Below are 16,643 nucleotides of genomic sequence, written 5' to 3' on the forward strand. Positions count from 1 at the left end.
TCCTCACAGCCCTTTCACTGCTGGGGGGGAGAAATGCTCCCAATCCCCTCACCTTGCACATCATCCGGAACTCCTTCCTGAAATTGCGCAGAGGGCTACCGTTTTGGCATTATGTGCAGCGGCCAAGCAACAGGAGGTTGTGATTCTTTTGTTTTTTGGCCTTTTAAAGTGGCCCATCAGCCAGTCGTATGGGAGAGGTTAAGACTGCAGCCTGTTAACAGACTCTCAGCTCCCAGACTTGCCCACTGTATTGCAGCCGTTGCCACATACCCATAGCAGCATTAACATGAAACTTTATACTGGTCTTTGCCCTCATGGCTTGGTCTGGAATTTATTTTCCTTGTTCACCTGAGGCGGTGTATTCAGGAGGAGAGGGTGAGCCTCAGGCTTCGACCTCTGTTGGTTCAGCTGGGGTGATGATAAGCATCACCTACTTTGCTAAAAAGCAGAATACAGAGCCAGGTTTGCTGCCCCTCACCCCTATCCATCACTCCCCGCGCCCCCCACACTCCACACCCCTGCATAAATGTCAACTCCAGCTTCTGAACAGACTCCACTGGGGGAGGGGAGAACATTCTCAATAACAAAACGACAAACGAAGCAATGTGTTGCTGTTTATAAAGAACGATGCAGCACAGGGGAAGGCCATTCAGCCCATCGAAGCTGTGTCAGCTTTGAAAGAGTTACTCGGTTAATCCTGCACCCTATCCCTGTACTTTCCCCATATCCTTATAATCTTTTCCTAATTCCTTTAGAAAGTTATTATTCAATCTACATCCGCTGCATCTTCAGACAGCGTGTTCCAGATCATCATAACTTGTCATAAGATTTTTCCTCGTCTGTTATCTGGCTCTTTTGCCAAAATAAAAGCAAAATACTGCAGATGCTGGAAACCCCAAACAAAAATAGCTGGAAAAACTCAGCAGGTCAGACAGCATCTGTGGAGAGAAAGACAGAGTTAACGTCTCGAGTCCGTCTGACTCTTCTTCAAAACTTCTGATGAAGAGTCATACGGACTCGAAACGTTAACTCTGTCTTTCTCTCCACAGATGCTGTCCGACCTGCTGAGTTTTTCCAGCTAATTTTGTTCTTGGCTTTTTTGCCAATTACCTTCAACCCTCTGGTTGCCGACCAACTGCCAGTTTCTCTTTACTTACTTGATCAAAACAGTTCAGAATTTTAAACTCCTCTGACCAATCTCTCCTTAACTTTCTCTGTTCAATAATTGTACTTTCTGAAATTTACAGGATGTTACACGAGTGGGAAATATTTTGTTCTGAGAAACAAATTCAAATGTAGTAATGTGAACTGAAACAGCATTTGAAATACAGGCCTGGCCGGTCAGTGTGTGAAATACAGGCCTGGCCGGTCAGTGTGTGAAATACAGGCCTGGCCGGTCAGTGTGTGAAATACAGGCCTGGCCGGTCAGTGTGTGAAATACAGGCCTGGCCGGTCAGTGTGTGAAATATACAGGCCTAGCCGGTCAGTGCCTGAAATATACAGAGCTGGCCAGTCAGTGCGTGAAATATACAGGCCTAGCTGGTCAGTGCATGAAATATACAGGGCTGGCCGGTCAGTGCCTGAAATATACAGAGCTGGCCGGTCAGTGCATGAAGTATACAGGGCTGGCCGGTCAGTGCCTGAAATATACAGAGCTGGCCGGTCAGTGCATGAAATATACAGGGCTGGCCGGTCAGTGCCTGAAATATACAGGCCTGGCCGGTCAGTGCATGAAATATACAGGGCTGGCCGGTCAGTGCCTGAAATATACAGAGCTGGCCGGTCAGTGCATGAAGTATACAGGGCTGGCCGGTCAGTGCCTGAAATATACAGAACTGGCCGGTCAGTACGTGAAATACAGGGCTGGCCGGTCAGTGCATGAAGTATACAGGGCTGGCCGGTCAGTACGTGAAATACAGGGCTGGCCGGTCAGTGCATGAAGTATACAGGGCTGGCCGGTCAGTGCCTGAAATATACAGAGCTGGCCGGTCAGTGCATGAAGTATACAGGGCTGGCCGGTCAGTGCATGAAATATACAGAACTGGCCGGTCAGTACGTGAAATACAGGGCTGGCCGGTCAGTGCATGAAGTATACAGGGCTGGCCGGTCAGTGCATGAAATATACAGAGCTGGCCGGTCAGTACGTGAAATACAGGGCTGGCCGGTCAGTGCCTGAAATATACAGAGCTGGCCGGTCAGTGCGTGAAATATACAGAGCTGGTCGGTCAGTGCGTGAAATATACAGAGCTGGTCGGTCAGTGCGTGAAATATACAGAGCTGGCCGGTCAGTGCATGAAGTATACAGGGCTGGCCGGTCAGTGCGTGAAATATACAGGCCTGGCCGGTCAGTGCATGAAATATACAGAGCTGGCTGGTCAGTACGTGAAATATAGGGCTGGCCGGTCAGTGCGTGAAATATACAGGCCTGGCCAGTCAGTGCGTGAAATATACAGGGCTGGCCGGTCAGTGCGTGAAATACAGAGCTGGCCGGTCAGTGCGTGAAATACAGGGTTGACTGATCAGTGTGTGAAATATACGGGGCTGACCGGTCAGTGTGTGAAATATACGGGGTTGACCGGTCAGTGTGTGAAATACAGGGTTGACCGATCAGTGTGTGAAATATACGGGGCTGACCGGTCATTGCGTGAAATATACAGGGCTGGCCGGTCAGTGCGTGAAATACAGAGCTGGCCGGTCAGTGCGTGAAATACAGGGTTGACCGGTCAGTGTGTGAAATATACGGGGCTGACCGGTCATTGTGTGAAATATACAGGGCTGACTGGTCAGTGCGTGAAATATACAGGCCTGGCCGGTCAGTGCGTGAAATACAGGGTTGACCGGTCATTGCGTGAAATATACGGGGCTGACCGGTCATTGCGTGAAATATACGGGGCTGACCGGTCATTGCGTGAAATATACGGGGCTGACCGGTCAGTGCGTGAAATATACGGGGCTGACCGGTCAGTGTGTGAAATATATGGGCCTGGCCGGTCAGTGTGTGAAATATACGGGACTGACCGGTCAGTGTGTGAAATATACAGGCCTGGCCGGTCAGTGTGTGAAATATACGGGGCTGACCGGTCAGTGTGTGAAATATACGGGCCTGGCCGGTCAGTGTGTGAAATATACGGGGCTGGCCAGTCAGTGTGTGAAATATACGGGGCTGGCCAGTCAGTGTGTGAAATATACGGGGCTGGCCGGTCAGTGTGTGAAATATACGGGGCTGGCTGGTCAGTGCGTGAAATACAGGGCTGGCCGGTCAGTGCGTAAAATACAGGGCTGGCCGGTCAGTTTTTGAAAGAGGTTGGTGTTTTGGATGGGTCTTTGTTGGACTGGCCCCTTCTCCGGTTCACAGTGTAATGATTTTCCCCGATAGTATTATTCTTTTCTGTAAATTTGCTATAGCCTGGGTTTGCGGTAGATGCCTCTTTGCTGATGTATTGCAAATGGAGTGTAGCAGAACAGAGGAAGCTCAGGTTCACTTTCTTCCACCAAGCCTTCTACAGCCAAAGCAAAGCTGGAATGAAGTACTTTTTGAGGTGTAGTCACTGTTGTAATGTAGGAAGCAAAGGAACCAGTTTGCACACAGCAAGCTCCGTCAAACAGCGGAGTCATTATGGCACAGAAGAAGACCATTCCTTCCTTCGAGTCAGTGCAGGCTCCCTATCGAACAAGCCAGTGAATTCCATTCCCTCACTGTAGCCCTGCAAGTTTGTTTCCCTCAAGTGTTCATTCAGTTTCCTTTTTAAATCATTTATCACCTCTGCTCCCACCACCTTCTTAGGCAGCGAGTTCCAGGTCATTATCACATTCTGTGTCAAAAGAAGTTTTTCCTTAAATCTCCGTATACCTTAAACCTTTATCTCCTCATTTGTGTATCATCAGTCAGACAAATTACCAGATCAACTCAATTTGGTGATGTTTGTGGGATAAATATTGGCCAGGTCACCAAGGGGAACTCCCCTTCTTCAAATAGTACCATGTGATACCAGACGGGACTAACATCCGATCTATAAGAGCGCAGCACTCTCTCAGTACTGACCCTCCAACAGTGCAGCACACTCCTAGTACTGACCCTCCGACAGTGCAGCACTCTCCTAGTACTGACCCTCCGACAGTGCAGCACTCTCCTAGTACTGACCCTCCGACAGTGCAGCACTCTCCTAGTACTGACCCTCCAACAGTGCAGCACTCTCCTAGTACTGACCCTCCGACAGTGCAGCACTCTCCTAGTACTGACCCTCGGACGGTGCATAACTCCCTCAGTATTAACCCTCCGACAGTGCAGCGCTCCCTCAGTACTGACCCTCTGACAGTGCAGCACTCTCCTAGTACTGACCCTCCGACGGTGCAGCACTCTCCTAGTACTGACCCTCCGACAATGCAGCACTCTCCTAGTACTGACCCTCCGACAGTGCAGCACTCTCCTAGTACTGACCCTCCGACGGTGCAGCACTCTCCTAGTACTGACCCTCCAACGGTGCAGCACTCTCCTAGTACTGACCCTCCGACAGTGCAGCACTCTCCTAGTACTGACCCTCCGACGGTGCAGCACTCTCCTAGTACTGACCCTCCGACAATGCAGCACTCTCCTAGTACTGACCCTCCGACGGTGCAGCACTCTCCTAGTACTGACCCTCCGACGGTGCAGCACTCTCCTAGTACTGACCCTCCGATAGTGCAGCACTCTCCTAGTACTGACCCTCTGACGGTGCAGCACTCTCCTAGTACTGACCCTCCAACAGTGCAGCGCTCCCTCAGTACTGACCCTCCGACAGTGCAGCACTCCCTCAGTACTGACCCTCCGACAGTGCAGCATTCCCTCAGTACTGACCCTCCGACAGTGCGGCACTCCTTCAGTACTGACCCTCCGACAGTGCAGCACTCCCTGCAAAAAAAAAAGAAACCAAATAAATAGAGCCATTGGCATGGGTTTTGGGGAGTCTGTTGCTTGCAGAAGGAAGTAAAGAACAAGTTTGATTTCCTAGGAGCATCAGAAGTGTATTTGGGTTTGTTACATGTTCTTAGCTCTATTCTCTTCTCTAACTCGAAATATTCACAAGTCTTTCATGATATGAAAGAAATATTGTCCAAATTTTGTAAATTGCTTTGAGTCAGAGGGTTAAAACCTGACTGACCTGTTGTGAGAGTCCGAGTACAGGTTGTGTACCTGTGGTTTTCATTTGTTCTATTCCTGACATTTACTTCAATCTTCAGTTTATCAATTCTGCGATTGACTGTCCAATAATAAAATAAACACTCCCAGGACAGGTACGGCACAGGGTTAGATACAGAGTAAAGCTCCCTCTACACTGTCCCCATCAAACACTCCCAGGACAGGTACAGCACGGGGTTAGATACAGAGTAAATCTCCCTCTACACTGTCCCCATCAAACACTCCCAGGACAGGTACAGCACGGGGTTAGATACAGAGTAAAGCTCCCTCTACACTGTCCCCATCAAACACTCCCAGGACAGGTACAGCACGGGGTTAGATACAGAGTAAAGCTCCCTCTACACTGTCCCCATCAAACACTCCCAGGACAGGTACAGCACGGGGTTAGATACAGAGTAAAGCTCCCTGTACACTGCACTAATGTGAGTGAATTACTGAGCTAAGTAATTAAAGTAATTGATATGATTGATATATATTTTGCTTCAGGTGCTACGAAGGAGATTGGTTCCGCTCTGACCAGGATGTGTATGAGACATCGCAGCATCGAGTCGAGGCTGAAGCAGCTGACTGTGTAAGTCTGTTTCCGACCTCACTCTTATTTCTAAAACAAACCTCTGTCCCTGGATTTTTTGCTCTCTCACTTGGTCTCACTATCTCAGTCTCTTATTCTTGCTCTCTTGGTTTTATCTTCCTTTATCTCTCTCTTGCAGGTGTGCAAACTTTCTCTCGCAAATCCCCATCACTTGCTAACTTGTTTTTTCTTTTCCCGAAACAGCGCTTTGACTGACAGTTTGATAAACCCTCTCGAGGGGCGGATTGAGGAGTGGAAGAAAATTGCTAACCAACTGGACAAAGACCATGCCAAAGGTAACTGACCTGGCCCGGCTCCCTCCCTCACCACCCGACCCAGTTCCCTCGCTCGCGGCCCAACCCAGGGCACGATTTTTTCTTTCACTGTCTTTCTGTAACTCTCTCTTCCCCCTCAATCCCCCATTTATCTCGCTCTGTCTCTCTCTCGCTCCACCTGTCCTTCTCTCTCTCGCTCCGCCTGTCCTTCTCTCTCTCGCTCCGCCTGTCCTCTCTCTCGCTCCGCCTGTCCTTCTCTCTCTCGCTCCGCCTGTCCTTCTCTCTCTCGCTCCGCCTGTCCTTCTCTCTCTCGCTCCGCCTGTCCTTCTCTCCCTCGCTCCGCCTGTCCTTCTCTCTCTCGCTCCGCCTGTCCTCTCTCTCGCTCCGCCTGTCCTTCTCTCTCTCGCTCCGCCTGTCCTTCTCTCTCTTGCTCCACCTGTCCTTCTCTCTCTCGCTCCGCCTGTCCTTCTCTCTCTCGCTCCGCCTGTCCTTCTCTCTCTCGCTCCGCCTGTCCTTCTCTCTCTCGCTCCGCCTGTCCTTCTCTCTCTCGCTCCACCTGTCCTTCTCTCTCTCGCTCCGCCTGTCCTTCTCTCTCTCGCTCCGCCTGTCCTCTCTCTCGCTCCGCCTGTCCTTCTCTCTCTCGCTCCGCCTGTCCTTCTCTCTCTCGCTCCGCCTGTCCTCTCTCTCGCTCCGCCTGTCCTTCTCTCTCTCGCTCCGCCTGTCCTTCTCTCTCTCGCTCCGCCTGTCCTTCTCTCTCTCGCTCCGCCTGTCCTTCTCTCTCTCGCTCCGCCTGTCCTTCTCTCTCTCGCTCCGCCTGTCCTTCTCTCTCCTGCTCCGCCTGTCCCTCGCTCTCCCGCCCTGCCTGCCTCTCGCCGCTCTCTTTGTCTCTCCTCATTCCAGCAGTAACCAGGACTAGTTACTCTAGTAACTACTCTCACTGGTTGTGTTAGTTGCAACGACATTCGGACTCAGAGCAAACAGAGGGAGTGTGGTTTGGGGGCAGGAGGGTGGTAATGCTGTTTATATATGACATTCTTTATCATAATGCTCAGAGAAAACCCACTCATTGTTGTAGCACAAATCAGAGCTGAAAGAAATAAAAATAGTCCATGTAGACGAACAGACAAACAGAATGGAAATGCAGATTTAGGCACAAGTTAAGATCGATTTTTGTGGAACGTTTAAGGACTTTGCCTGTGTAAGTCCAACATGAATACATGTTCAGTGGCTGTCACATGGCCGCAATGTCAATTTGTTCAGATTCCCTCTTACCTCCTGTCAGGTTTTTTTTGCTGGAGAAATTTTCATGCTGTCCTTTGTTCCTGAAGCTTAGCAATTCAGCAAAACAATGAAGCAGCCCATGTACCTACAAACCAGCACACACAAGGAAGCAGATTATCACATCAGAGCCATTAAGCGCAGAAAGAAGCCATTCAGCCCATCAAGTCCATGCTGGCTCTCTAGTGTAATCCAGTCAGTCCCATTCTCCCGCTCTACACCTGTAGCCCTGCAAGTTTATTTCCCTCAAGTGTCCATCCAATTTCCTATCAAAATCATTCATCATCTCCGCTTCCGCCCTCATGGGCAGCAAGTTCCGTGTCATTACCGCTCGCTGCATAAAAAAATAAAGTTCTTCCCCACCTTCCCCCTGCACCTGCAACTTTAAACCTGTGCCCCCCTCGTCCTTTAACCATCAGCTAACGGGAACAGCTTTCCCTCGGTCGACCTTATCCAAACCTGTCATAATCCTGTAAACTTTAAGCAAATCTCCCCTCATTCTCCTTGGAGCAAAGGAGAAAAGCCGCAGCATTTCCAACCTAACTTTGTAGCTAAAATCATCCATATCGCCAGAGTCACAATGAAACAATGTTTGTGCTGCAATGCTCTGTTCAAAGTGTCCAGGGCTAGGAGGCGAGATTGTCTAAGAGCATAAGGACTGCTGGATTTGTTCCTGTCTGTAATTCTTGACTGTATGTTCCTCCTGAGCTAAGATCAGACCTGATAATGCTGAAGGAGGCTCTGGGGAGTGAATCTGTAGTTCGCCCACTGCTGTACACATACACCATCTCCTCAGACCCTCCTCACCCAGTGTCATATACAATTCTCATTAAATGCAGGCCTGTGCATGTTCCAAGATGCTGATTGGGCAAGTGACTCATTAAAAGCTGTTCCCAGGACTTTGGCACAAGGTTGGGTGGTCTGGGGAACAAATTGTGACATAGAGTGAGTAACAATTCACAGGGCCGGTTGCAAAATGTCAAAAAGCATCAAAGCAATTGATGGCGTGTAACAAGACTCCACTGCTACTTCTGTCAGATCCACTTCATTTTAAACCCTTCTTATTAATGCTGTCTCCACTGGTAATTTTTGCAGACTACAAGAAAGTTCGGCAGGAGATTAAGAAGAAATCATCTGACACGCTGAAACTGCAGAAGAAAGTGAAGAAAGGTTTGTGGATTTTAATCTGAAGTTGGAAAATCTGTTTTTACCAAGCTCACATTTTTGAAAGATGTTGAGTGGCGCTAACTAAAATCCACTGCTATCCAGTGTCTATGGACCAAGTGCAATTAAGTCGAGGGAGGGACCAAGGAGAAACCAGGCAACTGAATGTCACTCTCGACAACCAGGAAGTATTACAAAATGAAACAATTAAAATGCTCACTTAATCTCTTCAGTATTTCCAATTGCCAATTACCATCCATCCATTGGTTAATGCATAAGCTAAAAACAAAACCCCTCACATAACAATTACAATTGGAGAATTCTGGAGAAATGATTAAATGTAGTCCTAAATTTGATTAAGAGTTTGCTCCTCAGATACTTCTACATTCTCAGTGCTTTATGAAGTTAAAATTGGGCTCTTATGTTTGGGGTGGAGTTCATTTTGTACCAGTAATTGGAACTGATGTTTGTCATCTGCCAGATGTTGATACTTATTTATTGCTGACTTTGGATGATGTAAATAACTGTCCAAATAGCTGGGCTTTAACTATGGCCTGTGGCCAATAGAAAAAACAAAGGACTTGCATTTATATAGCACCTTTCACATTCCTCAGGATGTCGCAAAGTGTTTTACAGCCAATGAAGTACTTTTGAAATGTAGTCACTATTGTAATACAGGAAACTTGGCAGTCAGTTTGTACACAGCAAGATCCCAGAAACTGCAATGTGATAATGACCAGATAACCAGGCTCAGTGATGTTGAGGGATAAATATTGGCCAGGACCATTCGCAACTCCTCAGATACTGAAGCCGTCCATATCCAAATGCAGCAAGACCTGGACAATATCCAGGCTTGGGCTCACAGATGGAAAGTAACATTCGCACTACACAAGTGTTCAGTAAAGACCATCTCCAAGAGAATCTAGCTGTCGCCCCCTTGACATTCAATGGCATTACCATCACTAAATCCCCCACTATCAACATCCTGGGGGTTACCATTAACCAGAAACTCAACTGGATTAGCCAAATAATACTGTGGCTACAAGAGCAGGTCAGAGGCTAGGAATCCTGCGGCAAGTAACTCACCTCCTGACCCTCCAAAGCCTGTCCACCATCTACAAGGCATAAGTCAGGAGTGTAATGGAATACTCCCCACTTCCCTGGATAAGTGCATCTCCCACAATACTTAAGAAGTTTGATGCCATCCAGGACAAAGCAGCCCACTTGATTGGCACCGTATCCACAAACATTTACTCCCTCCACCACCGACGCACAGTAGCAGCAGTGTGTACCATCTACAAGATGCACTGCATAAACTCACCAAGGCTCCTTAGGCAGCACCTTCCAAACCCACGACTGCTGCCATCTAGAAGGAGAAGGGCAGCAGATGCATGGGAACACCACTACCTGCAAGTTCCCCTCCAAGCCATTCACCATCCTGACTTGGAAATATATCGGCCGTTCCTTCACTGTCGTTGGGTCAAAATCCTGGAACTCCTTCCCTAACAGCACTGTGGGTGTACCTACGCCACATGGTCTACAGGGTTCAAGAAGGCAGCTCACCATTACTTTCTCAAGGGCAATTAGCGATGGGCAATAAATGCTGACTATCCCGTAAATGAATTTTTAAAAATCCTGTTTGATAAATTAGAGTTTTTTGAGGATGTAACTAGTAGGGTAGATAAAGGGGAACCAGTACATGTAGTATACCTGGATTTCCAAAAGGCATGTGATAAGGTGCCACACAAAAGGTTCATATTGAACATAAGGGCATGTGGAGTTGGGAATAATATTTTAGTATGGGTAGAGGATTGGTTAACAGATAGAAAACAGAGAGTGGGAATAAATGGAGCTTTTTCAAGTTGGCAGGCAGTGCATGGCGAGGTGCCGCAGGATCAGTGCTGGAGCCTCAGCTATTTACAATCTATAGATCCTTAGATGAAGAGAAGGAGAGTAAGTATCAAAGTTTGCTATGGTACCAAGCTTGGTGGAAAGGTAAGCTGTGGGGAGGACACAGAGAGGCTGCAAAGAGATATAGACAGGTTAAGTGAGTGGACAACAGGATGGCAGATGGGGTATAATGCAGGGAAGTGTGAAGTCATTAACTTTGGTTGTAAAAATCGTGTTATGATCCCGGCTGATGTTACTACTGGGCAATTCAGATCCTTCACCTCAGCTATCTCTTTACACACTCATACAAATTTGGAAAGATAAACCAATTTACCATATCTATCTTATACCCTAATATTCAGGGTAAGTGCGCGGTACATGTGAACCAACTGGTGAACTGTGGTCAGACACGCCACATGCCAAAGTAAATGACAGATGCAACCAAAGCTGATTCCATGGATTTCTCAACAACCCACCCAGACGCTTGTTACACCGTGAGCCAACCGGTCTCACTGAAACTGTCTTTCACACAAGGGTTTCTACTCTCCACGTTCGAACAACTCGCTTTGGAATTCTCTCCACAAGTCAATCCCACTTGGACAGCTTCAACGAGAATCCACCCCCAGGGTTTCAATCTCACCTTCTAAAATTCCTTTCCCCTGGATCTCTGTGTGCACTCAACCTTCACCTTCCAAGCACAATTTCAGACCTTCGGCCATGCTAAGCAGAGCACCACTTCTCTAAAGTTGGGCAATAAGGAGTCACCAGCCTTCGGCTGCCTCCTCAGGTCTTCAGTGTTTCTCTCGAGCCCACTTTATTTCAAGTCTGCTCCCTGCAGCTCTCTCTCCGATTTGTAGCCTATTCCTCTGTTCTTTTTTCTCAACTTTATGTAACAGGATCTGTTTTTGATCTCTGTCCTTGTCCAATTACCTGGGTACTTCTTCTGGGACCAGTTTCTGCCTCGCTCCCTGGTTTGGGATCTTCTTTGTTTGAAACCTTCTCCCTGCTCCCCTCCCCGTGTCCTGCTCCCTGGGACACCTTCTCTCGAATGACACTCCTGTTCAGGCCCCTTACCTCCAGTTTTGCTCCATTTCACTTTTCTCCTGCGCATGTGCACAGGGCTGTTTCCTGGCCTGAAGACATGAAAGACATCAATTGTGCATGTGCAGCCGTTTCCAGGGCAGCGTATGCGTGAAAGTCTCGAGGGCTGCCAGGAACTGTAGTCCCTGGCCTACAAACTCCCAATTCTGACTCCTATTTAAGCTAAGTTCCTCGGGGTTCATCGCAATAGAAAAGCAGAATATTTTTTTTAAAGTTGTTGATGTTCAAAGAGACTTGGGTGTACTTGTACAAGGAACGCAGAAAGTCAACATGCAGGTGCAGCAACCAATAAGGGAGGCAAATGTTATGTTGGCCTTTATTGCAGAGGGATTGGAGTACAGGAGTAAAGAAGTCTTACTACAATTGTACAGGGTTTTGGTGAGACCACAACTGGAATACTGTGTGCAGTTTTGGTCTCCACATTTAAGAAAGGATATACTGCATTGAAGGTTCACTAAATTGGTCGCTGGGATGAGGGGGTTGGTCCTATGATGAGAGGCTGAGTAAATTGGCTCTATATTCTCCAGAGTTTAGAAGAATGAGCAATGATCTCATTGAAACATACAAAATTCTGAAGGGGTTTGACAGGGTAGACGCTGAGAGATTGTTTACCCTGGTCGGGGAATATAAAACACGGGGGCACAGTCTCAGGATAAGGGCCGATCATTTAGGACTGAGATGAGGAGAAATTACTTCACCCAAAGGGTTGTGAATCTTTGGGATTCTCTACCCCAGAGGGTTGTGGATGCTCCATCGTAGAATACATTTAAGGCTGGGATAGACAGATTGAGGGATATGGGGAGCGGGCAGGAAAATGATGTTGAAGCCCAAGATCAGCCATGATCATATTGAATGGCGGAGCAGGCTCAAAGAGTAGGCCATATGGTCTACTCCTGCTCCTATTTCTTTTGTTCTTGTGACTACACTGGGATTGTCGGCCTGGATTATGGGCTCAGGGTCTTTGGAGTAGGCCTTGAACCCACAATGTTCTCACTCCGAGGTGAGAGTGTTGCCTCTGAGCCTCAGCTGACTCTGCAGAGGGGAGGAAAAGAGCTTCAGCTGAATGTACAAACCCAGTGTGGGAAGTAAGATGAAGAAATAAATACCTTTTTTAATTTCGTAAATGAAGGTTTGGAGATTTTTGGGAAGGGAGGAACTTGCATCCCAAATAAATCCTGTAAATCTAGCTATTGGAATCAGAGCCAGAAAAGCAACATGCAATCAACTGGGAAAAAGAGGATTGAATGAGGAATAAAATAAATTTTTCTCTCTCTTGGTGAAGTGGGAAATAAACAGCATCAGAAATCTATCTCGAGTCCTGTTTATCACACATTGCTGATATTTCGAACCTTGTAATATGTTACACTGACAGGCAGTCTGCCATCTCTGAATCAGCAACTCGGTAAATGTTTGTCATTTTCTCTAAATATATTCACCAGGGTTATAAATGGGATCCCAGCGTAAGAAGCCTGGGGTAATTCTCGACATTCGTTCACTTGCTGGGCCAGGTTGAGGCAGCTAGAGGGGCGGTGAATGGGCACTGCAATTGTCTAGTGGTCTAGGGTGGTGGCTGGGGAGCAGGGCAGGGAGGGCACAATTGGCTGGGGTTCGGGGTCCCTTCTCCAGAGACCCTGCTGGAAGTGGATGACGATACCTGCATTTTTCAAAGATGCAGAGACAATTGAATGATCCAAGATGAAACAGCACTTTGACTGCCCATCATGGTTTAATGACCTATCAATCCTTACTGACTTGGTTTAAACAGGATGAACAGGTAGTTAGGCTCCTTCACAAGCAAAGATGTGAAAGCATCCCTGTTAGTTACAGAAATCAATGTTGGAAATTCACTGAGAGCCAGTTTGTGGTCTTCACTCCGACAAAATCTTGCTCAAATCCAGTCTGAGCGATTCGTTAATAGATTAATGACAAGTTTGTGATCATTGAGCAGCAAAGTCAATAACTGTGGTTTGCGAATCAATACTGCGGCAAGTGATGGTGACCTTCAGTTTATGGAGCAACAATATTAATTGAGCTGTTTTAATAAAGGGCATGAGAGGTGCTGTGAGAAATGACTGCAGAAGAATTTTCCTGACTTTGGAATTAATCCTGACTGGGAGTTTCTGCTTCTGCTGCTCAGTTTGGGACAGGAATTAGAAGCTGTGGGTTTTTTGTTGGGCTGGATGTTTACCGCTTGTGACTCAATCCTGACACGGACAGACTTTAGAAAGAAAATATTTTGAATTCTGATTTCTGTAGCTCCTTTCACAACCTCGGGAGGTCCCAAAGTGTTTGCAACAGCAACCTGTATTTATATAGCACCTTTACTGTAAGAAAACGTCCCAAGGCGCTACACAGAAGTATAATGAAGCAAAGTTTTACACTGAGCACGAGGTGATATTAGAATAAATGGTCAAAAGCTTGGCTGTAGGTTTTAAGGAGCATCTTAAAGGAGCAGAGAGAGGTAGGGAAGGAATCCCAGAGCTTAGGGCCCAGGCAACTGAAGTCATGGCTGCCAATGATGGAGTGATTAAAGTCAGAGATGCTCAAAGGGCCAGAATGAGAGGGGCACAGATATCTCGGGGTTGGGGTGGACGGGGTGCAGTTGTGGGGCTGGAGGAGATTACCAGGAGAGGGATGGGTGGGGCCATTTATTTGAAAACAACGATTAGAATTTTAAAATCATGTGGTTGCTTAACCGGGAGCCAACGTAGGCCAGCGAACACGGGGGTGATAGAGGGACAAAACTTGCTGCATTAAAAGACAAAGATACCAGAGGTAGAATGTGGGAGACCAGCCCAGAGTGTGTTGGAATAGTTAAGTGCAGAGGTAACAAAGCAATAGATGAGGGTTTCAGCAGTCAACAAGCTGAGGCAAGGATGGAGATGGGTTATATTACAGAGGTGGAAATAGGCGATCTTAGTGCAAATATGATGTTGAAGCTCATCGTGGGGTCAACTGTAATACTGAGGTTGCAAACAGTTTGGGAGAGAGATGGAGTCGGTAGCTGAGGAAGAGTTTGTCACAGGCGGAAGATGATGGCTTCAGTCTTCCCACTGTTCAGTTGGAGAAAAATTCTGTTCTTCAGTTCTGGGTGTCAGGTAGCTGAAGGTAGCTGGGGAAAAGGCGAGGGGATCCTGAGGAGAGGCTGAGGGACTTGGAGGGTGAGCAGAAAGAGGATGAAGTGAGTCTGAGGGAGACTGAAGGGGACTGTGAAGGCAAGGAGACTCTTGAGGGAGACTGAGGGAGCTGGAAACCCAGACAAGACATTTTATTATTAAGCGGTAAGCACACATTGTTTCTAAAAGAGAGGCTGAGTTTTGAGTGATTACCTCACTGCCTCATCAGCATCTTGACACCTGTTATTTTTGAGCGAATGCTTAACTGCTTCTCTTTAGAAAATAAGTTTGAAAAATGATTTAACATGCCCTCTTTTTTTAAGGTTCCTTGCTGACTAGGTTTTTGTAAGTGAAAGTACAAGTAAGGCTTATCTTGCCTTCAGGTTGTGTTCTAACAGCATCTACAATGAATCACTTCAGCATATTTTTGTAGCTAAGCGTCGTCAATAGAAAGGGTGACTGTGTGTTACTGGCTAACCACTGGAATTGGAAAATTCTCCTTCAAAGTGATTGGAATCAAATATAAACCCCACCCCCCCCTTCCCCTGGCCCCTTCCCCTCACCCCCCATCCCCAACCCTCAGTCTCTCTTTTCCTTCAGACTAGAGAACATTAACGCATTTTAAGTCGCGCCTTGTGGTTCTGCCTATGGATTCCAAACCCGGTCAAGGGCGATGAAAGTTACTTTTCTTCATTGAGTGTTAAGGGTATGGAGTGAACTTTTGTGCCCAGCATCCACGCCACCAACCACCCCCCCCACCCCACCCCACAACCTCTGTTTTGTCCCCTCCTCTTTTGATGGTGGTGCTGACTCACACTGGGGCACAATTCGCCCCGAGTGTGAGCCGCTGCAGTGAGGGTAGGGGGCAAGATGTTCAGTGGAGAGGGTATCATGGCGGAACCTAGCACCAGGCCTCTTCAAATATCCCTCGACTGCTCTTGATGAAGAACAGGGGAGGGGGCGGGGGGTGGTGGTTCTCCCAGATGTACTGGAGCCAATATTTATCAACCAACATCACTTAAAAGTCATTGGTCATTGTCACACCACTAGTTGTGAGAGCTTACTGTGTACCGTTTTGTCGCTGTGTTTCCCACATTACCACAGTGGTTAGATTTCAGAATAGTATTTAATTAACTGTAAAGTGCTTTGGAACATCCTGGGGTTATGAATAGTGCTATACAAATGCAAGGTTGTTTTTTCTTTCTGCAGGGATTGGCCATTAGAAACAAGTTCTCCTGGTGATGAGCTTATTCTCTTTCTGGATCACTGAGTCCAGGTTTCAGTCAATGAAATTAATTCATATTTTAATGAATATCTTCAATGGTCAAAGTCCTGGGACCTGTTGTAATTTAGAGCTCCATGGGCAGTGCTCCTTCGTGGTCATAGAGGGAGCTGGGACTAATCTATTGTCAATAAATATCAGATTATCTCAGTTAGTTAGCACTCCCATGCTTGAGTTGGAAGGTTGTGGGGTTTAAGGGCCACAGCAGAATTCAGAACCACACAAGTGCAGAGAGAATCATCCTCCCATAACCATTGCCCCCAACATCAATTAACTGGTCATTGTTCTCATTACTCTGTGTGCGATCTTGCTGTACACAAAATGGTTTTGTACACTATTTACCTACAGTAAATTACCTTGAAGTTGACTATTTCAGGGTAATTTATTTACTCTGCGTGAACACTGTTCGAGTGAAATGACGTCACTCTCACTTTGGAATGTCTTGAGTTTTTCACGTTTGATATGGGTTGTTTGATGTTTCCAGCTTGTTGCAGTATGAAGTGACCTACATCATCCCCCTCTCCTCCCGCAAGGAATCTGTAAACAAGAGACACCAGCTTTTGTTATGTAATTGTCAATGATGCAGAGATTAATGGTGCAGGTGACCTTTACTTCATTGGGACACTTTCCAACTGTAAGGTATTGGTGAGACCAAGGCTGGAGTACTGTGTACAGTGTTGGTCTCCTTACCTAGAGGATATATTTTCCTTAGAGGGTGCAGTGAAGGTTCACGAGACTGATTTTGCAATGGAAAGGCTGTTCCATGAAGAAAAATGGAGTAGAATGGGCC

The 16,643-nt window shown here is 47.1% G+C and overlaps 1 protein-coding gene across 1 annotated transcript in view; it reads left to right on the forward strand.

Moving 5' to 3' along the window:
* The first annotated feature begins 416 nt into the window (after positions 1-416).
* Positions 417-16,643, forward strand: part of mtss1 (MTSS I-BAR domain containing 1) — a 70,545-nt gene continuing 54,318 nt past the window's right edge. The window contains exons 1-4 of the mRNA XM_078556256.1: positions 417-462; positions 5,663-5,747; positions 5,952-6,043; positions 8,396-8,470. Of these exons, the coding sequence (XP_078412382.1) occupies positions 417-462; positions 5,663-5,747; positions 5,952-6,043; positions 8,396-8,470 (298 nt within the window). The remainder of the gene's footprint in view (positions 463-5,662; positions 5,748-5,951; positions 6,044-8,395; positions 8,471-16,643) is intronic.

The sequence above is a fragment of the Cetorhinus maximus genome, chromosome 13 (genome assembly GCF_964194155.1).
Source record: "Cetorhinus maximus chromosome 13, sCetMax3.hap1.1, whole genome shotgun sequence".
Lineage (NCBI taxonomy): Eukaryota > Metazoa > Chordata > Chondrichthyes > Lamniformes > Cetorhinidae > Cetorhinus > Cetorhinus maximus.